Below are 23942 nucleotides of genomic sequence, written 5' to 3'. Positions count from 1 at the left end.
CCGTCATACACAATACACCTTGATATAACAACTGAAAGTCAGGCACCTTAACCATGAATACAAATCCTCTGCAGAAACCGCCAGCATTCCTCTATAAACTCTTGAAGGCCACCTTCCTTCTGATGTTGACTGAATGGAATGCAACATGTTCTCCAACCAATACGCCTATATAGGTAATTTGTCACTTCCCTGAAATACAATCCATAGGAGCGTTTGCTAAAGTTGCGCCCCTATTGACAACAGGACACTTTCATTTTAATGCATTGTTCCCTTTTATCTGCGTCATATTTGGGGTTTTGCGTAGCTCAATTGACCCTTCGCCGGGAGTTTGATTGAAAAGCGATCTAACCAATCAGAAAGCCGAATCCGCCATTTTGTCCGACAAAGCAGTCAGGAGTTAGAAGATTAACTTCGGTGGAGTTAAACTTGAAACATTGTGTATATTGACATCATTCCGCATTTGAAACAATATTCATTCTCATGTTCATTCATGTTTATTTGATGTTATAAATGGACTAGTAGGAAGAGATGATCGGTTTACGAGCCTCTTGAGCTGAGGCGCTACAACAATCTGTCACGACCATGGTCACAACACATTAAAGAGCAACAAAACGTTTTTTATTGTATGAATTTCTTAAAAAACTACACAGTTTGAAAGCTGGGACTTTGTTTAATATCGTAACCTGCTTTGTCTTGTCTGTCGGTGTGTTGTCTGTATCCTCTTTGCTCTGCAATGTATTTTTCACTCTGTGTGGCGTGACAGTGCCATGGCTTGTCGGTCAAAGCAACAGTAGCTAAGGGGGGGCGGGTTTTTGCAAAGGGTCAATTGGCAGAGCATTGCAATATATAACAATATGCAATCATGTGATCATGCGATTGTGGGTTCGATAGTGTATATGCACTATAAATCACTAAGGGTAGGTTTAGGGATGGGGTAGGTGTAGTCGTTAATAAAAAAATTAGTTTTGCTAAATGGAAATAGTACAAATGGTGTAAAAAGTCCACACATTGCATTTAAATTAACACGCATTTTGATTGGTAACGACAGTCATATGTCATTTCATGACGACAGACGTAACACGACAGTGACCTTTTTTTGTTTTTTTTTATGCCAGCTAGAGGGCGCATGACTTTAAAACATAAATATAGGTCCTAATGTCATGATCACCGTCTGTTCCTGTCAGTTCCCGGACTACATCTCCCATCATCCTCTCTGCCACTCACCTGCACACACTTCACACTAATCACTAATCACAACACCCAGCTGCAGCTCATTACCAGGACTATAAAAGACTCTTACACACATCACCTCATGGCTAGGTCTTGTTTTCCCAGTGTAACATTTCCAAGCGTTTGTCCTGTTTATCCTGTCTGTTCCGGTCCCTGTTTCTGATCCCTGTCTGGTTCTACTGTTCGGTGATTGATAGCTGCCTGCCTTTTGACCACTGCCTGTTCTCTGACTACGTTCCTGCCTGTCTCTGATGTTCCTGTTTGCCCCGTTTGACCATGCCTGTACAACCACGCTCAACATTTAATAAAGCTTTGCATATGGATCTCACTCTGAGTCCAGCCTTCGTTACACCTAATAAGGTCCTTGAAAAACATCCTATAGGGTTTTTTTTTTTTCTTTGGAGGACAGTCTGATGGAATGTCCTGTTACTGACCCGGATTGTATAAAAACAAACAAACAAATAAACAAACAAAACATAAATAACAACTGCCCAATTTACTGCAGAGTAAAACATGCACCTCAACTCTCCTATTTCCACCAAAACCGTTTGTCGGGAGCTCCATGGGTTCAATATTCATGGTCGGGCTGCTATAGCCAAACCTTTGGTCACTTGTGGCAATACCAAACATTGGTTTCAATGGTGCCAGCAGTGGATGAGCTGTGGAAAATGTAAAACATGTACTGTTCTCTGATGAGTCTAACTTTACTGTCTTTCCCTTATCCATGGACGTTACAGTGTGGAGAAGCCCCAAAGAGCCTTAACACCAGGACTGTTGTGTGCCCAGTGTGAAGCATGATCAGCGATGATTTGGGCTGCAATATCAGGGCATTCCCTAGGCCTGCTACTTGTGCTAGATCAGTGCGTCACTGCCAAGGACTACCAAACCACAGCACCCAATGCTTCAAACATTGTACCCTAAAGGGGGTGCTATACCAATACACACACCAAGACTTGTGATTCTGTCTCTGTTCTGCAAGAAGTATGGCTCAAAAACCCTCTGGTCATTGTGCAGGACTTGTTTCAGTCATTCCCAAAAAGAATTTATGCTGTATTTATGCTGAATTTATGCTACACTATACTAACAAATTATTGTGGTCTAAAATAAGGTTTCTGTTTCATTGTCCAATCCCTGAAAACTTAGGGCTGACATTGAAGCTGTGAATATAATGCACACTTCCTTCTAATTTAGTGGAAGTTACTGACAGTGTTGTAGTTCCGACCAGCTCATTCAAGTTCCAGTCAAGAGGGTTATGTTGAATCAAAATTAAGATCAGAAGAGGGTCGAGTTTGAGTCAAGACTGAGTCCACATGCTCCTGAATCCATGGTCTTGGACTCAGACTCGGACCAATAAAAGTATGGCCTTGGACTCGAGGACCAAAACCATGGAAACGTCTCGGGTTACAGATGTAACCCCTGTTCCCTGAGTAAGGGAACGAGACGCTACGTCGAATGACGTGATGGGAACCCTCTGCATTTTGTGTTCGTGAAGCACCTCTGTATCCAACCAATGAGGAAACGTGACGTCAGAGGCGGGTGACGTCACTGACCAGGAAACTATAAAGCATACCCAGAACAAAGAACGCTAGCTTCTGGAATATGTCTGAAGCAAGACGCTCACAGGTATGCCGGGGGTATGGCAATGTGACGTAGCGTCTCGTTCCCTTACTCAGGGAACAGGGGTTACATCTGTAACCCGAGACGTTCCCTTTCGTGGGAACTATCGACGCTACGTCGAATGACGTGATGGGAACGCTATCCCAACTAGGCCGTATCACCAAGTACCTGTCTGTTATCTTGTAGACAGAACTGAGGACCCCGGAGAGGAGCCTACATCCAGGTTGTAAAACCAATAAATGTGTGCTGGGATGATCATCCAGCAGAACCACATATGTCATTAATGGATACTCCTGACATTAAGGCCTTTGAGGCCGCCATACCCCTAGTCGAGTGAACACGGACAGCTAATGGAGATGGCTGTCCGGCCCCCTCATAAGCAAGTGAGATAGCCTCGACCACCCACTTGCTCATTCTCTGCTTAGATGCTGGACCTCCTTTCTAATGAGACCCATAAAACACACAAACAATTGATCTGTTTTTCCCCACAGGGCAGCTCTGTGGACATATGCATCTAAAGCCCTCACTGGGCAGAGCAGATTAAGTTTCTCCTGATCCGAAGTTGTAAATGGAGGAAGATGGAAGGCCTAAAGTACGATGGAACCTGGGACTTTGGTGGGGACCTTAGGCATATAGCCTGGTCTAGTGTGCAGGAACGCTTTGACCATTCCAGGTGCAAATTCCAAACACAAAGAAGCAGCTGAAAGTGCTTGAAGATCTCCTATTCTTTTAAGAGATGAAATAGCCAGTAGAAATATGGTCTTTAAGGGTGAGGAATTTCTCTGAAACTTCCTCTAGTGGTTCGAAGGGAGCCTCGGCTAACCCTTCTAATACCACAGCCAAGTCCCAGGCCGGAGTCCTTGTACGTACTGAAGGCCTCAGCCTCAGAGTACCACGGAGGAAGCGTATAAAAAAGGGGGTCTCGACCTACCGAGGAATCCCCCAGAGGAGTATGGCCAAAATGGCCGCATACACTTCCTCGTGGAGGGAGCTCTGGAGTGGAGTATGGTCTCCACAACCTCAGTTGGGAGAGCAGCATCTATGAGCCTGGCCCCCTCAGAGGCCAGGCCCACAGTCTCCATAGTTCTGGGCGTGGATGAATTATCATGCCACCCGCTTGAGACAGGAGGTCCTGCCTGAGATGAAGCTCCATCAGGGAGCCATCTAGAAGTGACCATAGGTCTGAGAACCATTTTTTGGTTGGCCAGTACAGGGCTATCAATATTAGACTGACCCCTTCCTGGCGTACTTTCTCCTCAAAAGTGAGCTCCACACCTCAGTATGGAGACTCTATTCCCCGGGCCTCGGCCCCTGCCTCGACAGTGCGTCTGCTCCCACATTTTAATGCCCTCAGAGGTCTGGGAAGAAGTATTTTACTGCAAGAAATACCGCCATCATTTCCAGCCGATTTAAGTGCCAGGAACTGATGGTCCTCCCAGAGACCCTGAGCTGAGCGACCACTCATGATCGCCCCCAGCCCATGAGGGAAGCCTCCGTCGTAAGCATTACGCGATGACGAGAAGTCCCAAACATGGGTTCTGGGACAGGAACCAAGGCTTTTTCCACATGACCAGAGCACGAAGGCATCGCCGCGTGACTTTTGATCTTGCGAAAAGGATTTCCCCTCGGAGAAAACCCCTTGGTCCTGAGCCACCACTGTAAGAGTCTCATGTGCAGAAGGCCAAACGTTATCACGTTGGACGCAGCTACCATAAGACCCAACAGTCTCTGAAACTGTTTTACAGTGAGTGACTGGTCATAAGAGACCACCGTCGTGTTGTCCGTACGGACCAACACGTGGTGGCCTCTCAGGTCTGGGAGGAAGTGTTTCAATTCTAGAGACACCGCCATCATCTCCAGCCGATTTATGTGCCAGGAGAGCTGATGGTCCTCCCATAGACCCTGAGCCGAGCGACCACTCATGATCGCCCCCCCCCAGACCGTGAGGGAAGCATCTGTTGTAAGCATTACGCGACGACGAGAAGTTCCCAGCACGGGTCCCTGGGACAGGAACCAAGGCTTTTTCCACATGACCAGAGCACGAAGGCATCGCCGCGTGACTTTGATCATGCGAAAAGGATTTCCCCTCAGGGAAAACCCCTTGGTCCTGAGCCACCACTGTAAGGGTCTCATGTGCAGAAGGCCAATAGTAATAACGTTGGACGCAGCTGCCATCAGACCCAACAGTCTCTGAAACTGTTTTACAGTGAGTGACTGACCTAACTTCACCCCATTCACGGCTCCGAGAACGGAATTCACACGAGCAGGAGACAGCTGCGCCTGCATCGTGGTAGAATCCCAGATTACTCCTAGATAGTTTGCAATCTGACTCGGAACCAGCACACTCTTTTTGGCATAGAGCCTCAGCCCAAGCTTTTTCATGTGCGACAGAACAACATCTCAATGTTGAACTGCCAACTGTTCTGTTTGAGCTAATATCAACCAATCGTCGATATAGTTCAGCACGCAGATGCCCTGGAGTCTCAATGGAGCCAGCGCTGCATCCACACACTTCATGAACGTGCGGGGTGATAATGATAGGCTGAAAGGAAGAACCCTGTATTGGTAAGCTTTGTCCCCGAAAGCAAACCTGAGGAACTTCCTATGAGAAGGATGGATGGATACATGAAAGTAAGCATCTTTCAGGTCTATCACAACAAACCAGCTCCTCGGACCTGATCTGTCCCTTCTTTGGAACAATGAAGTATAGGTTGTAAAACCCTGACAGCTTGCTGGTAGGAGAACCCCTTCTATAGCTCCTTTTTGCAAGAGCGTCATAACCTCCTGTTCCATTACCAGAGACTGCTCGGGGCCACCACTGTGGGGAGGACCCCATTAAACTGGGGCGGGCGAGACCCGAATTTGTAACCCTTTTCTATTGTGAGCAGCACCCATTTTGAAATATTTGGGAGAAGTTTCCATTCTGCCTTATTTACAAAGGGAACCAGTCTCTCGAGACTGGCTTCTGGTGTTTTTTGAACACTTGACTCGGCACCCTGAAGTGGCGAACCGGCAAGGAACAGCCGAGTCAAGTGATGACCGGCCCTCCTCGGAGGATCGGTGGAGACCGCTGCGCCCTGAAGCACACTGGGTGGCAGGGTTAGCAGAACGGCCCCCTGAGGGCGCCAAAGAGGGATGAGTACCAAGTATTTTAATACCCAACCCTCTCTGGAGGGGACTGCCCTCCAATGTCCCGCGCCACTGGCATCAGGACTTCTTCGAAGCCTTCTTGGTGGTAATTACAGTCCGCAGATCTGTGTTACCCCACAAAGACTTCGGCTGTGTCGCCTGTCCCTGTCCCCAAGCTTTCTGCGGGGGACCAAGGGTGGTGACACTTTCTTTTAAATTCCTCAGAATTTAATGTATTCAATATTTCATTTAATCCTCAAATTAAATGCAGCCAGTTCTTATATAAATATATATATTTTTGAACAGACTGAATATATTTAGAATACAAAAAAGAATTATAGCTCGTAATAATTCGCAAGGTATTTTAGGGAAAGAGAGAAAGGGAAACTCCCGTCTGCTCAGATCCCTTAATATATAAATATATATACACATATACATACACACACGTGCATAATTACGGACACGTGATACATGCGCAGCCTCGGCAAACGCAAGACCCGAGCCGTATATTCATTCTTGCAGACTTAATCTACGCGCTGCCTCGGCAACGCGAGATCCGAGCCATATATTCTTTAATGAAAACCCAATCCACGCGCTGCCTCGGCAAGCGCGAGATCCGAGCTTAGACTTTTATTCCCTCGAGAATAAAGCCAACAGGAGTGGAGCTACAAAACTCCCGCTAGTGCATACTTTTCTTCTGGACATTTTTATGAATGAACACTGTCACTGTCAGTTTTTTTTTTTTTTTTTTGAGCTGACATGCATGCTCCACTCCAAGCAAACGACACATAAATCGTGTGTATCCCCACTCGCTTTGTAGTGTAGCACTGGAGGAAAATCAAACTGCTGTTCATGATTGATTTGTTATAAACGTGTGATTTTGAAACACGATATATGTGTGACTGTGAGGTGGCGATCCTCAGATCGATATCACAATATCCACCTCCTCAGAGCTGGACATGTGAGTATCGGTGCCTCAACCCGGGGGAAGAAACCGCAGTGCGTGCTTCCACCTGGGAGACGGCACTGAACCTGGCAGGTGAAGGCAGAGAAAGGGCGGCGCCCGTCTCTAACCCCTCTGTCAGATCCATTTGTGAACCCCACGAACGGAGCCTCCGCCCTGCCTCAGCAGAAGCGGGACCCGATCCGCGGGGAACACTGGAGCACAGTGTCCTGAGAGCGAGTTTTTACAGTGCACACAGACGGCTCCCTCGAGAGCTGCCTGGGCATATTCACTCCCAATTCACTGCTGTTTCTCGCCATAATACGTGTCTTTTTTATATATAAATATATGGATTGGTGTGAGATACTCTTGTCCTCAGACGAAGAGATCGTGATTATTTATATGTGATAAGACAAACAACACCAAATAAGACACACAAGATACAGAGAGCGCTTGCTGAAGACAACAGAAGCTAGCGTTCTTTGTTCTGGGTATGCTTTATAGTTTCCTGGTCAGTGACGTCACCCGCCTCTGACGTCACGTTTCCTCATTGGCTGGATACAGAGGTGCTTCACGAACACAAAATGCAGAGGGTTCCCATCACGTCATTCGACGTAGCGTCGATAGTTCCCACGAAAGGGAACCACATTTTCATTGTCTTGGTCTTGTCATGGAGTGAGAAGCATGTGGACTTGAATCGGACTTGATTATCCTCTGCTCTTGTTCCTGACTGGCCAAATCACTTTGTGATGATAGGTTTTTGTTTGTTTGTTTGTTTTTCTGGTTTCTAGGTGACTGAGGTAGATCATTTATGGCCATTAGCTGGTTGAAGCTTGTTAAGGTGGTTGATCAGCTGGACTAGCAGTCAATGAGGCAAAGTTCAATGTGGTTAGATCTGTTAAACATCCTGGCTGGTAGTTTGGATCTGGTTAAGATGGCTAACCATCTTCTAAAACACATCTTGGAATATTTGACTAGTTTAATTTTTCTAGAAATGTGCATAGAAAAGGCCAAGAAGCCTTTTTCCTCACAACACAACAATGATGTGGGGTGAGAGCAGCAGTAGTGATGTGGTGGTGAAAGTGCCAGACTTCATTGTTAGAAAAGCACTGGCGCTAGCAACACTCACATGCTAATTAGAAACTGGCACCTAGTGCTACAATATATGGCATTAGCATGATTTGATAACCACATTGATGTGTGAAGAACCTGTAATTTGTATCAGCTCAAAGAAAAAACTGTTCTCTGAGAGTTTACAACAGTTTTCATATCTGGTGCTGCACACTTCTTCTTTCTTCCATCTTATTAATGAATTCCCATGAAATAAAGGTGTTTAGTCAGTGAGCAGGTAACATGATTTAGTATTGCTTTATGTGCTTCAAATATCTTATAATATAACTTTTTAAAAACTAATGTCTGTTTACCACATCTGTGGTATGTTACTGAACACCCCATAATTATCTCTTAGTGTGTAGAAAAGAATAGATAATACCAGCCCTAATATGCCTAATTGGATTTGTATCAAAATATCGATGACTTTATTCCTGGCTACCTGAACAGTGTGGCTTCAGAGAGATCAGGTACTTTTCAACAGCACTATCATGATTCAAAAGTCAAATGTCTGAGTACTTCCCTCAAATGAAGTCTCAAAGGAGTGATTACTTAAACCCTGATTATAAAGTCTAAGTCTAAATTACACAGTTAATGGTGATTGTCATTTAAAAAGCCATTTAAGTATAAAACTACACAATCTGTCAGGAACCTGCCTGTATTTAAAGTGATGCTGGCGTCAGTTCATTCAGAGGCCCTCAGTACCCCAAAGACGGGGGATATATAAAATATTTCATGACTGCAGCATTCAGACATCCACCTTTGCTCTAGTGTTGGACTTAAAAGAGAAGACCTCTAGCAGCAGTTCATTGATTTTAGACGCACTTAAATTTCACACAGCATGCACAAGCAAAGCCCCCCGTCCCAGATGAGTTCTGTGTGAGAGTGTGTGTTTGTGATATTTAATCTACCGCAGAGAAAACTGCCCTGTGTTTGGCTAGTAAATGTGCTTCAATCACTGAGTCTAAAGGATGGGGTGTATGAACTTTGTTTATTATTGATTTCTATGGCATGAAGAATATTGTATCTCCCTCCTCCATGTTTTTTATTTTATTTATTTATTTATTTCGATGACGTGTGTTGTGATCTAGTGGGCCGAATATAATTGTCAGCAAGGGTTGTGGTCAGTGTTGCCATTTGCTTTCAATTGAAAGTACACAGCAAAATCTCCAGAGTTAAATCAACTCTACTCAGAGAACATATGGTCCCTCTCTATATAGAGTTAAAATAACACTGTTAAAATTAATGAGATAACATGTTGTTTGTGGAGTTGTTTAATCAGATCTTGAGAGATTTTATGTCTTTTATCTTCAGTTGATGTGGCTGAGGTCAGTTGTAGTTCTTGTGTTTCTTTTCAGTGATTCTGCTTGTTAACAGCAGGTGTTCATCACTAATGCTCAATCATAACTTAATTATCTCATTAACTTTAGCTCTGCTTCAGTGTCACTTTAGCACTATTTAGAGAGGGACCATATGTAATCTGAGCAGAGTTGATTTAACTCTGGCGATTTTGCTGTGTAGCTAAAACTGTTTGCTAAATGTCACTAGATGACGTCATACTGGAGAGTATATAATATATAGATCAGTGGGCGAGTCACAGAATCTAGATAAGGTTTGTCCAAGAAGTTGCTAGATTTGTTACTAGGCTTTTGAAAAAATTCTCAAAAGGCCCGGGGAAGTCGCTAAATCTAGTGACAAAATTGGCAGTAGTGTTTGTGGTAAAGCACATGAACATGAAAATTCAGGCAAACAGTCTTTAATAAACTCTAAAGTTAAATCCAATAACAGGTAATCAAAGAACACACAACCTTAAAACAAACGAGACCGGACAAATGAGAACTGAAAAGACTGCAACTTAAATACATGGTAAATGAGGGTAAAATGACAAACACCTGAGCAGATCAAATGATTCACCATGACAACTGAAATCAGGAAACAAATGAAAACAAACTAAAAGTCCATGAAAATGAAACTAAGGCTAAAATAACTGAATGTCTGTGACAATAATTTTTTTTGTGTGTGTTTACTGATCTCACCTCTCTGACTGCTAACCTAGAGATATTCCTGAAACCTTCAGTACTGCTAACTGAAAACTGTGAACTGTCTACAGTATACTATTTAAGATAAAGTCAAATATTGTAAATTATACAACAATAAACATTGTATTTAAGCAGTAGTATGCTAAACAAATTAACACTGGAAATGGATGGTCAGTTCAAGCGCATTGCATTGTGGGATACAATATTACACAGTGTGCTCTTGTTGTATACTGTATTTCTGTAAATGTAGGTACAGTGTCCTTCGCATATAGAAAATGTACATACTATACATAAGACAGTAATATGCTAGTATGCTAATATGAGCATGTTAATCTGAACGTTAAAAAGTGACTGGAATTAGCACAGCAAAAGAAACTCTCCTGAAAGCGTGTTCACACTTGTCCACAGAGGAAGCAGGATGTTATATTTGCGAGCTGTGAAGCTGCCGTCCACACACAGATGTGAGTTTGTCACCGTGGCAATAATCTCCAGGGTGTTTGTGAAAAAAGGTGCTACAAATGACTCAACGACGCATGAAGTCAAAAAGAGCAGTTGAACTGAAATAAGAGCCCAAACCACAGTGAAGCAATTACCCCACTTGTTATTGCAAATTGAAAACTTGTGCACCGTGGCAGCGTTTTTATGTGTAACATCTCATTTCCTATTTCTTTCTTTTTAATCTACTTGACATTTTGCACCAATTTGAATCGAATGGGTCTGTCTGCATTTGATTTGGGCTTTTCAGGTTAATTACTTTTTGAAGATGCTGAATCAAAACATATTTGAATAATTGTGTTTCGCCGGCCTGTCAGTGGCTGTCTTTAATGAAAACAGGGAAGAATAATGTGTTTTGTATCTTAGATTTACCCAAGCTTAAAACTAGCATAGAAATGATAGCAAAATTCATTACAAATTGCACAATTAGTAAAGATATCTCAAATATGATAACAAACTAAGGAAACTCTTATTCATTTGTGTTGCCCACAGGCTCCTGAATCTGTCTCTCGCCTCTGACCTGGTGCCGGATCAGGACGTGATCGATGTCATCATACATGTGGGCCGCAATCCGCTGGGAAGACATTTAGCGTGGAGATATTTCCGCGAGAAGTGGGACATATTGAATTCCAGGTGAATGTAGCTTCATTCATCTCTGTTTATCAGTGACTTTAACCTTCCTCTCAGTCCCTGATAAGTATTTCACATTCGCACTCTCATAAGATATTGATTGGTGAATGTTATTTCTTGTTTGTGGTTGAAGGCCCAAAGAGCATTATGGGAAATATCTATTGGTGCTCATTAAAACGGTGCTCCAGTGTTTTTAATTACACTGCTTGAGCTCTGTGTCTCTCATCCGTAGGTATGGAGAAGCTTTATTTATGAACTCAAAATTAATCAGCGGCGTGACAGAGTTTCTCAACACTGAGGCGGAGTTGAGTGAGGTGAGTCTGGACTTATACACCATCCTGAGGCTCTTACACCTCCAGTCAATCTAAAACACTAATGAACTATTGACCAATCTTTGTGGAACAATAATACTTACAAAAAACATTGGTCAGCAAATTATTGAGATGGAGAAAATGAGCAAAAGTAAACTTTGAAGCCTGCAGAAATGTGCTCTGGTCTGTTTCATTGGGTTATTTCCTCATTGTAACTGCTTAACCTTATTATAGGAAATGGAACGTATATTCACTTATTCAAATTCATTCAGCTTCAGTCCCAGAGGACACAGACTGCTGATGCTTCTCACTGCAGCGCAGCACTTTCTCATCCGGCTGACTTCACCTTCCACAACTTAAAATTCATACAGAGATAATACGAACCCCCTCAGTATTTTCTTAAACAGAGCATTAGCATACTGTCATTGACAATCAGCTCCTGCCAGAGCACTTCATCCACAGATTCACCGTTAGAGCAGTGCTAAACACTGTACATTGCGAATGATTGTTGATGAAATTTTAAAATAGTTCAAGACCAGAATAGCAACTTAAATACTTAATCCCAGCACATACTTGTTCATGTAGATCTCATGACCCCAGGAAATGGGAATTGTTTTCATAACATGTTATTTAGTAAATAGAGTTTTTTATGTTTGTAATTTTTTTTTTTTTTTTGACAGACACCCAAGTGTCTTTCACTTCCAGAAAAACAACACTGATAATTCTGTTTACTTCCCACTCCTCATTATCATAAACATCACTGTTATCTGCTAAATTACATGTCAGGCATTTGCATGTAAATGCATCATATATTCTGACGCTGTTTAACTATCAGAGTTGAAGGTGCCACTTGCACACAAAACTCTCTATATCTGATACATCAGACACATTACGATTATAATGTTAATGAAAATTGTTTATCTTCTTCTCAGCTGAAAGAGTTCATCCTAACCAGCGGGGGAGAGTCGGCACCTGCGTTCGCTCGAGCTGTTGAGATCGTTCAAGCTAATGTAAAATGGCACATCCTGTTCCAGCAGCAGTTTTACCGATGGCTGCGAAAAGCTCCGGACGGTTAACACAACATTAAGCATGGAGCGCTCTGTTAGCATGTCGAGGCCAGTGACGTGGGGACACCTACGTGATGTTAAAAATGATTTTATGGACTCTGAGAAGCAGCAAAACATTTACTTCCCCTTTGAAACTGCAGGGCAAGTTCCCAGAGAACAACAGTGCTGCCCTGCTGGCCAACACCCTCACTACACCAGAGACAGAAAAATGGGGAGGAGATGGACAACTTGTGGAAAATATATTGAAGAAATTGCAACAAGTGGTAACAGAAGGACTGGAAGTCCCACTTTTAATTCGAAAAGAGCCAGCTGAGAACGAGCATGTACATTGAATGGATCAGGCTGAAAAAGGAAAAAAAATAAATAAAAATGTTTATAACGTGATTTGAGTTAAATAGACAAATGTGTGATTCTGCGTGTGTCCAGTTTTATTCATAATGTGAAATAGGAGTTATTTCTAAAACAATCTTAGTAGTTTCAGTTATTCCCCTTTCAGGCAGATTTAAATTCCATAAAAGGACTTTGTCTAACTCACTGCATTCTCTCCCCAAAGACTGCTGCTGTTCTCAGATGCAACAAAAACTCTTTTTAAAGTTAAACTTCAGTGATAAGCTGCTCTTCACTTTTCTTGCACAATCACACCATTTATTGACTTATATTTTGTACAATATCAAATGAGGCCATATCTACCTTCATCAAACAAATAAATATGACTGCAGGTCGCGAGAGGATCAAGAACAGGCCATTGTCATTTATCATGGACACACACAGGCTTGTCAATGCAAATTAAAGGTGCCTATATCTCTGTTTTCTTGGGTCAGTAGTGGATTGAAGATGAGATTATACAGTGGAGATTCTATAATTTTGACACATGATGATTATATAACTTGAAGAATATGCATATACATGTATGTGTGTTCGTGTATATATATTTATACAAAGTTAAATAATATATGGGTCAAATATGTGACACTCTTTTTTGTTTCAAGTTTTCTGGAATGAAAGGGATTGTTAATCCAGAAATTCTATCATCATTCACTCACACTCATGTCATTCCAAACTCATAAAACTTTAATTTATCTTCAGTATACAGGTGAAGATATTTTTAATAGTCTCTCGTTTAATAGACTTTTTGTCTCACACAACCAAAAAATTAATTCATATGAAGCGAGCAGTCTTCCGACGAGACAAGATCGCTTTATATATTAAACAGATTTCATGTAAGATTTTATTCACATATAAACTTTGATCATAGACCTCATCAAATATGGTAAACACAGAAGCTCAGTCGTGTTTGCTTGACACGCAAGAACAAACTTCACTGGTTTTCGCACATCAACAAGCACAGTTGTGTAAATGATGACATTTTTCATTTTTGGATAAACCATCCCTTTTTAGTTATTCAAAAGTATATTGATGCAATGAGCAGACAATGAGCAGAGTACTGAACTTTTATGATGAAAGTGTTCGAATTCTGATTTTATTTTTTTGTGAATATTAAAATAAAACATGTCAGGGTGGTGTAACCAGTAAATGACTGAAATTATTTTCATTATGTGTAATTATTATTATAATTTTTTTTTTTTTTTTTTAAAGAAAAAAAAGTATTAATGTTTGGAAAAACCTTTATCCGCCAATTCACTGTGGTATACCAAACAAGTATTTTGACAAGTTAGCTCAGGTTGTCGTCAAATGGTATAAACTAAAGTTCAAGAAACTATTTGGAAACAATGATATATACCATGTATTCTAGGTGTAATATATATTTTATTTATTATTAACTGATGGTTGTAATGGTGCAGATGTCACAGTAATCCACAAGGCAAAGGTAAACGCAAATGTAACAGCTTTATATATACACAATGACCGACAAGCTGCGTGGCTATTTACATGACACCGTTATGCGATTTGACCATTAATTTACATGACAACAGCTCTTTGGGGGCCTGAAAACGCAAACTTTTGAAAATTGCTTTTAAAATGCAAGTTTTTGAAAACAATACCATTATTGTCTCCATGTTAAACAACAAAAATGCGATTTTGTGAAAACGGTGCCATCGTGCGCATGCATGTTTTACGTGTTTAGTCTATAGGGCGCGTAATGTTTTTTTACAAAATGACATCGGCAACTACTGGCCTGGCATGAATAATACAGTGTTTTTAATCGCTTTGCGGATCCGTGTGAACGGATTCTACACAAAAAAAACACAAAGGAAAAGCCAAATCTACACCGTAGACAATATGTGGTTACACCGCTTGACATTTTTAGAGTCATTTAATTAAAATGTTCATTAGATTGTTTGTTTGTTTGTTGTTAAGGATTTCAATTCTTAGAACTTTTCTCATGCGCTTTAAAATAGATTTTAAAAAGATTTCTCCGAACCTCATAATTGACCCATATATAGATTTGTTTCACTCTTGGGCAGAAACATTACTTTCAAACAAGTTTTGACATGTACATTTTGTAGATATGTTGACCTTAATATCCTAAAGGTAATTTTTGTCTGTTTATTTGTTTTGTACGCATTGCAGATGTAAATGCAAAAGTTAAGAGCTAAAAAAAAAAGAAGAAAAAAGAAAATAAGCGATCAGTGCCTTTTCTACCTCACTATCCATTTCCAATTAGAAAGAGTGACAGTGCCTTGAATAAACCTGTCATAAACATTCTCTTGATTTGGTGTCTGATTTTTCAAACAAGTCAGACGTTGAAATATTTCAAGTATATATAAAAGAAGCTGGAACCCTGAAGCCATAGATGTCAACACAGTAAGATGTAGTGTTCAGAATTATTCAGACTATGCGCTGACTGTTACTCCAAAGTTACTGCAATATATTAAAAAAAGTGTCACAAATGACATAAAAAAGGTTGACACAGTCAACCGAATAAAATAGCTGTATTGCGCGGTACAAGCCAAAATAATTCTGCAACCATCTACTCTTTCTCAGGTTGAAGAGTTCACTTTATCAGTCAATTTTGTAGAGTGTTCAAAGAACAAAAGGAGAACATTATTGAACCATAAAAAAATACTCCAACTTGTTATCATTTATGGCAGTTCTAAAAAGAAAAGTTATAGTTATGGTCTGACAAATCAGCAGAACTGCAGTTTTTTTTGCCAAAGAAAAATGGAGTGTATAGTGACTCTGTCTGAAAGGAAAATCTACCAGTCATTGGCTGATTGGATTAATACTTCACAGTGTCTGCAAAGCTGGACCGCAACAAGAACTGCTTGAAAACGTGTAGACTTTTTCCTACCTTTCCATCATGCTGCTGAAGTGCTGATAAGTCCTGTCTGTCCTCCTTCATTCATCTTTGCCTCCAGGTCACATGTTCACGATTCGATCTTGTGGCTCCTGTCCATAGTTCTGAATGACCTCCTTTACTAGAATGATAAACAGCAGTGGACACGATTGATCCTTGCTTTAAGGCTCATACACTCTAAAAAATGCTGGGTTAAAAACAAACCAAGCTGGGTTGAAAATGGACAAACCCAGCGATTGGGTTGTTTTAACCCAGCAGTTGGGTTAAATGTTTGCCCAACCTGCTAGGTAGTTTTTGGGTTAATTTTAATTAAACAATACAGTAATTTTTAAACAATAGTTGAGTTAAATAAAACTACCCAGTAGGTTGGGCAAACATTTAACCCAACTGCTGGGTTAAAGCAACCCAATTGCTGGGTTTTTCCATTTTCAATCCAACTTGGGTTGTTTTTAACCCAGCATTTTTTAGAGTGTAGTGACTCTCAAACAGTCATATAGTAATATGCACCTGAGACTAGCATAAATGTAATGTAACATTTTTTTACAATAAAATTTTCACTAAAAATGTCACAGTGAGAAATAGCTTCATTAGCTGCTCACAGCTGAAAATAATCTTGTGCCCCAACAGTCAACAGAGTTTCATTTATCAATTGTCCAGGGTGGTTTTCCACAAAACAGAAGCGTGAAATAAACAGCACATACCTGTAAATGCAACCTACAAGCAATTTTGAAAACTACTTTTTTCCCATTCACGTATTATGCTTTCCACAAAAAAAATTAAATAAATAAATAAATAAAAAATAAGCAGCACAACTGTTTTCAACATTGATAATAATAAGAAATGTTTCATGAGCACCAAATCAGCATATTAGAATGATTTCTAAAGGATCGACACTGAAAACTAGAGTAATTATGCTGAAAAATTCAGCTTTGCCATCACAGGAATAAACTATATTTTACATTAAAATAGTTATTTTAAATGTTAATAATACTTCACAATATTGCGTGTATTATTAATCAAATAAATGCAGGAATGGTGAACATAAGAGTTTTTCTTGAAATATTACCATCTTCAGACTTTAAAGGTGCCCTAGAATCAAAAATTGAATTTACCTTGGCATAGTTGAATAACAAGAGTTCAGTACATGGAAATGACATACAATGAGTCTCAAACTCCATTGTTTCCTCCTTCTTATATAAATCTCATTTGTTTAAAAGGCCTCTGATGAACAGGCGAATCTCAACATAACACAGACTGTTACGTAACAGTCGGGGTGTACGCCCCAATATTTGCATATGCCAGCCCATATTCAATGCATTACACAAGGGCAGCCAGTATTAACGTCTGGATCTGCACAGCTGAATCATCAGACTAGGTAAGCAAGCAAGAACAACAGCGAAAAATGGCAGATGGAGCAATAATAACTGACATGATCCATAATAACATGATATTTTTAGTGATATTTGTAGTGTTTCTAAATGTTTCGTTAGCATGTTGCTAATGTACTGTTAAATGTGGTTAAAGTTACCATCATTTCTTACTGTATTCACCATTGTTATTTTCATTATTAAACACTTGCAGTCTGTATAATTCATAAACACAACTTCATTCTTTATAAATCCCTCCAACACTGTAGCATTAGCCGTTAGCCACGGAGCATAACCTCAAACTCATTCAGAATCAATGTAAACATCCAAATAAATACTATACTCACATAATCCGACGCATGCATTCAGTATGCATGACGAACACTTTGTAAAGATCCATTTCGAGGGTTATATTAGCTGTGTAAACTTTGTTTATGCACTGTTTAAGGCAAGCGTGAGCTCCGTGGGCGGGGAGCGTGAGCATTTAAAGGGGCCGCAACCTGAATCGGAGCATTTCTAATTATGCCCCAAAATAGGCAGTTAAAAAAATTAATTAAAAAAAAAAAACTCTATGGGGTATTTTGAGCTGAAACTTCACAGACACATTCAGGGGACACCTTAGATTTATATTACATAATTTATATTGTAAAAAAAACGTTCGATGGCACCTTTAAAATAAGCTTCGTATTCAGGTCACCGTGATTTAGTAGACATAATTTATTCAACATTCCTGTCTGAAAATGTAGTGCTAACCCTAACCCTAAACCTATCCTACCCATAAATTACTCCTAAAATCAGAGGGAAATGTGAATAACACTGATGTAGAAGCACCTAACCCTGATTGTAAGCCTAAACTTGATTTAAACTGTAAACTTGTCCTTCAAATCTGATTGGTTGACTGGAATGTTGTTCCAGGATCAAGAAAGATGTTGATCTATATGTACATTAGTATTGTAGTCAAGACCACCTAAACCAAGACCAAGACCAGTGTGTGGAGACCAAGACCAGACTAGCGCTCCTCAAATTCATCTGAAAGATCCACATTTACTGCCTGAGAAATGTCTTATTTTTAATCAATAATTACAATTAGAATAATAAGACACTATATAGAGCTGTTACCAATCAACTGAAATCACTAACAACAAAATTCGTTTTTACACTGTAGAGGTGGAACAGAAGTTGCAACTGATACATAAATAATGTTTAATGTTTTTAAAAATAAAATTTTGTTTATTGAATGTTTGTAAAAAATCAATATCACATTTGCAGTTGTGCTCATATTAGTAAAAACAGCCCTCTTTCTTGTGATATTGCTTAATTATATCATATATTATAATATAAATATCAATTACTTTTTTGCAATAATATCTTGAATTTTGTGGGCATTTGTATTAATTTGGGTGACATTTTTTGACACACAATCCCTTGTTGATTTCTGACCTGGCACAACAGTAACAAAATAAATTAAATTAGAAAGTTAATGATTGCATTTGAAGCAGGATGTTTTACATCCAGTCAATTTAATGATGTTAACAAAGAAATCAGACAATGCAACGGCAATTTAGCGATATCCCCGCAGTTGTGATCTTGACGGGTCTTGAAATAAAATCCTGAGTCCTTTAGGTCTGAGACCAAGACAAGACCGAGACTAAATGCGGCTGAGACGAAGACGTTCAAAAAAATGGTCTTGAAGGATTAGTTCACTTTCAAATTCAAATTTCCTGACAATTTACTCACCCCCACGTCATCCAAGATGTTCATGTCATTCTTTCTTCAGTTGAAAAGAAATGAAGGTTTTTGATGAAAACTTTCCAGGATTTTTCTCCTTATAGTGGACTTCAGTGGCCTCCAGACGGTTGAAGGTCAAAATTACAGTTTCAGTGCAGCTTCAAAGGGCTTTAAACGATACCAGACGAGGAATAAGGGTCTTATCTAGCGAATCGATCTGTCGTTTTTTGAAAAAAGATTTTTTAAATATATATATGCTTTATATAAACAAATGATCACCTTGCATGTGCTTCCAGCAAAACCAAAAAATTCTTCGCACCGTATTCTTCAAAAAACATACGCTGTATGTCCTAGGCCTTCCCTATTCTACTTACGGACAAAATGTAACTGGCACCGCGTTCGTTCCGTAAGTTGAATAGGGAAGGTGTAGGACATACAGCGTAAGCTTTTTGAAGAATACAGAAAGCAGAAGCATTTACAAAGGCGATCATTTGTTTATATAAAGCATATACATTTAATTTTTTTTTTTCGAAAATTACCGATTGTTTCTCTAGATAAGACTCTTATTCCTCGTCTGGTATTGTTTAAAGCCCTTTGAAGCTGCCCTGAAACTGTCATTTTAACCTTCAATAGTTTGGAGGCCATTGAAGTCCACTATAAGGAGAATAATCCTGGAATGTTTTCATCAAAAACCTTCATTTCTTTTCGACTGAAGAAAGAAAGACATGAACATCTTGGATGACATGGGGGTGAGTAAATGATCAGGAAAATTTTATTTGAAAGTGAACTAATCCATCAAGACCGGTCTCGAGACCAAGACATATTGTACTTCCCTTACACCTTCTGGTTCAATACCTTTCAAATATTCTACCATATATTAGACATTTGAAGTCTATGATGTGTAATAAAGTGCAAATTAGAAGCATGTAGGAAAATACAGAGAGGCACTAAAGGAAGTAAACACTGAAGCTGAAACCAGAAGAAAACTGCAGCCCAGCAGCACAACTGTGACTGGAAAATTTGTTCTGATCCATAAGACTGAACATCAAGGACCATGACAAAAATTCCAGAACATCCATTCAAAGCAATTTTTATGCTATATAAACCTCAACCTTACGCTTTCAAAGGCTTGTGAAATTATGTATTTCTTTTAAGGATGACTAAAGTTTGGCACTGGGTCAAAGATAAAACTGAAAGAGGAAGGCAGAACAGGAGAAATTGCAAAAAAATAAATAAATAAATACATACCCTACTATACCAGAACACTTCAGCAGATGTCAGTACTATAAGCTTTCTCGCAGTATTCGACTGTTTGGCAAAGAGTGCAAGTGAACTAACGGTCGGAGCTGCGCGACACGACGCAACAAAAACACATTCAATTTCTGACTAACAGGCTTGCGATACTTCTGGAGGACATATTTGCACGTGATTCGCTTTGACGCGTCGAGTGTAGACAGTCTCAAGCTGTTGCGGCGAGGCGCGACGTGTAGCATATAAACTTAAGAGTTTACAACAGCTGAAGGTTGAAACAGATTTTTATTATTTCTTCACTACCTGTCTGCTTCCTCTGGCCATCAAAATGAATTGTGTTTTATACAGGTTACTGGAGGCCACTGATTTTTTTCTTTCTTTCTTTTTTTCCCCTGGATATGAACACAAAGTCAACAAAATGGAAGTCACTCTTTTCTAAGCAAAGTAAAGATGTTTTACCAGGCATTTGGTTCGCTCTGGGCTCTAATGTGGCATCATGGCCAAGTACACTGCTAATATTGTTCCTCCTCTCTTCCATTTGGAAAAGCGCTGCGAGACACTAACAACAGATCAAAACAACAATGCGCGCCAAATGCGTGGGCTGATGGGAGAAAGAGGGAGAGCCAAATGAATTATTGTAACCTCAAAATGAATTATTGATGCTCAGTGTTTTGGTCAGGATGGCCACCCTTATTCATCATGTATGGCATGTATTAGCGCAAATCCAAAAATATAAGAAATTAAATTAGAAAATAAATAATGGTTTCTGGTTTGTTTAGGCTAGTGTTCTGTGAAAAAAGAGGTGCTTCTGTAGCAAAAGAACAGTGAGATCAGATGAAGGTAGTTTCATCATTAGTGTAACCTTTTCAAAAAGATAAAAGCGTCTGAATAATTTCACAATTTTTTCTTCTCACTCACACAGGCACACATTAGTAGTATGTATGCAAATCCCTTGTATTTTCACATTATCAAACAATAGCTTTGCTAATGATCAATCAAAGCAAATCTATTGTGTATCACTCAACTGCAACATTAATTACCAAGGAGTACTACAATGAATTTGGGGAAAATAGTCCTTTTACATCAAATCTAAATGAATTCAGAGCATTTGACATGTTTGGAAGAGGAAATGGCTTTGATGTTTCAGTTTAATGAATCAAAGGGGAAAATAAAGAAACAGTGGGTTGACTGAACATCTTAGGGGAAAACAGCATTCACAGTGTACTCTCTGAGCTCTGACAGCGTGTGCTAAAACGCAAAGCGGACATCTCATCTGAAACAAATTTCAGTGGAGATTGTGTTCAGAGGGCAGAATTATTCTTTTATATCCACTTTTCTGTTGTTCTGAAAATGTTTGCTTAAGTGGGTGTGTAGGGTAAAAACACAATTTTAGTAGATTGAAGAATTGAAGGTTGTTCATGCTGCTCTTTTTTCTTATAAAGGAAAGTGACAGGAGACTATAGGACTGACAATGACAAAAAACATTCAAGAACTATGAAAATACACCATATACGTCTTGTGCTGTATTCCAAGTCCTCTAAAGTCATATAATCTATATTTACTCTAAAAATGCTGGGTTAAAAACAACCCAAATTGGGTTGAAAATGGACAAACCCAGCGATTGGGTTAAATGTTTGCCCAACCTGCTAGGTAGTTTTATTTAACCCAACTATTGTTTAAAAATTATTATATAGCTGGCATTAAATGAACCCAAAATATGTCGGAAATTAGAGGCAACAATGAAAATCAAAAGGTGAACATTTATTAATAATCACTTTACACCCTAAAACCTGCTGGGTTAAATATGGACAAAACCAGGGATTGGGTTGTTTTCACCCAGCCATTTTTTCAACCATTTTTGGATTTATTTTTTTAGCCAGCAATATAGTAATATAGTAAAAGGCATGTTCTTGCTCACCCCCAAATAGGGCCAAATTTGTGGGGTATTTTAAGCTGAAACTTGACCAGAGAATTATATTACATCATGTGAAAGAGGGCCTAATAGGTGCCTTTTAATCCAACCTGCTGGGTTTGTCCATATTTTACCCAGCTTGGGTTGTTTTTAAGCCAGCATTTTTTAGAGTGTAATAAATGTTTATTGTTTAATTATTATATTTAATATTAATAAATGTTCATTTCCAACATATTTTGGGTTCGTTTTAAGCAAGAAATACAGCAATTTTTACACAATAGTTGAATTAAATAAAACTACCCAGCAGGTTGGGCAAACATTAAACCCAACTGTTGGGTTAAAACAACCCAATTGCTGGGTTTGTCCATTTTCAACCCACCTTGGGTTGTTTTTAACCCAGCATTGTTTATGAGTGTTATAGATGTACAATAGACATTTCACAGTGACTTGAGGTTTATTCAAACTGTCATAAAGACTTGACAATGAAGATGTATCTTTAAAGGGTTAGTTCACCCAAAAATGGATGAAATCTGAGAGGTTTTTTATCCTCTATTGAAAACAACAAAATTAAGGTCCAGAAAATTTGTAAAGACATTGTTAAAATAGTCAACGGGACTACAGTTTCAACCTTAAGGTTATGAAGCGACGAGAATACTTTTTGTGCGCAAAAACAAATATAAAGACTTTATTCAACAAGTTAGTCTCTCCCCTATCATTCTGCTAAGCTATTTACATTGCAGAGTTTCTGTGTTTATGTCCAAATGGTGGCTCAGTACTGGACGATGATGGGAGTGATGCTGACGCAGGAGCCGGCCAATACTGAGGCGCCGATGTAAACACAGAAGCTCTGTGCGTTATGTTCGGACGTTAACACAGAAGCACCTTGAATGTGGTAATTTCGTTGCTTTCAATAGAGGTTAAAAAAAAAAACTCTCGGATTTCATCAAAATCTCTTAAAGGTGCCATCGAATGAAAAATGTAATTTACAGATGAATAACAAGAGTTCAGTACATGGAAATGACATACAGTGAGTCTCAAACTCCATTGTTTCCCCCTCCTTATATAAAACTCTTTTGTTTAAACGACCTCAGAAGAACAAGCGAATCTCAACATAACACCGACTGTTACGTAACAGTTGGGGTGTACGCCTCCAATATTTGCATATGCTAGCCCATATTCTAGGCATTAGACAAGGGCAAAACGTCTGGATGAGCACAGCTGAATCATCAGACTAGTTAAGCAAGCAAGGATAATAGCGAAAAATGGCAGATGGAGCAATAATAACTGACATGATCCATGATAACATGATATTTTTAGTGATATTTGTAAATTGTCTTTCTAAATGTTTCGTTAGCATGTTGCTAATGTACTGTTAAATGTGGTTAAAAAATTACCATCGTTTCTTACTGTATTCACGGAGACAAGAGCCGTCGTTATTTTCATTTTTAAACACTTGCAGTCTGTATAATGCATAAACACAACTTCATTCTTTATAAATCTCTCCAACAATGTAGCATTAGCTGTTAGCCACAGAACACTATCAAACTCATTCAGAATCAAATGTAAACATCCAAATATACTCACAGGAATCGATGTATGGATGACGAACACTTTGTAAAGATCATTTTGAGGGTTATATTAGCTGTGTGAACTTTGTGTTTGCTGTTTAAGGCTTTCGAGAGCTTGCGGGGGCGGGGAGTGGGAGATTTAAAGGGGCTGCACGCTTAATCGGTGCATATGTAATTATGGCTCAAAATAGGCAGTTAAAAAATTTATTTAAAAACAAATCTATGGGGTATTTTGAGCTGAAACTTCACAGACATGTTCAGGGGACACCTTAGACTTATATTACAT

At 39.5% G+C, this 23942-nt stretch overlaps 1 protein-coding gene across 1 annotated transcript in view; it reads left to right on the top strand.

Annotated features, from left to right (window-relative positions):
- Positions 1 to 15120, top strand: part of LOC137023966 (thyrotropin-releasing hormone-degrading ectoenzyme-like) — a 161844-nt gene extending 146724 nt beyond the window's left edge. The window contains exons 17-19 of the mRNA XM_067391097.1: positions 11056 to 11196; positions 11426 to 11507; positions 12437 to 15120. Coding sequence (XP_067247198.1) covers positions 11056 to 11196; positions 11426 to 11507; positions 12437 to 12580 — 367 coding nt within the window. The 3' untranslated portion in view covers positions 12581 to 15120. The remainder of the gene's footprint in view (positions 1 to 11055; positions 11197 to 11425; positions 11508 to 12436) is intronic.
- The last annotated feature ends 8822 nt before the right edge of the window (positions 15121 to 23942 follow it).

This window comes from Chanodichthys erythropterus, chromosome 8 (assembly GCF_024489055.1).
Source record: "Chanodichthys erythropterus isolate Z2021 chromosome 8, ASM2448905v1, whole genome shotgun sequence".
In the NCBI taxonomy this organism is placed as follows: Eukaryota; Metazoa; Chordata; class Actinopteri; order Cypriniformes; family Xenocyprididae; genus Chanodichthys; species Chanodichthys erythropterus.
The sequence above is the reverse complement of the archived record's forward strand: the minus strand, read 5'-3'. Positions and strand labels throughout refer to the sequence as shown.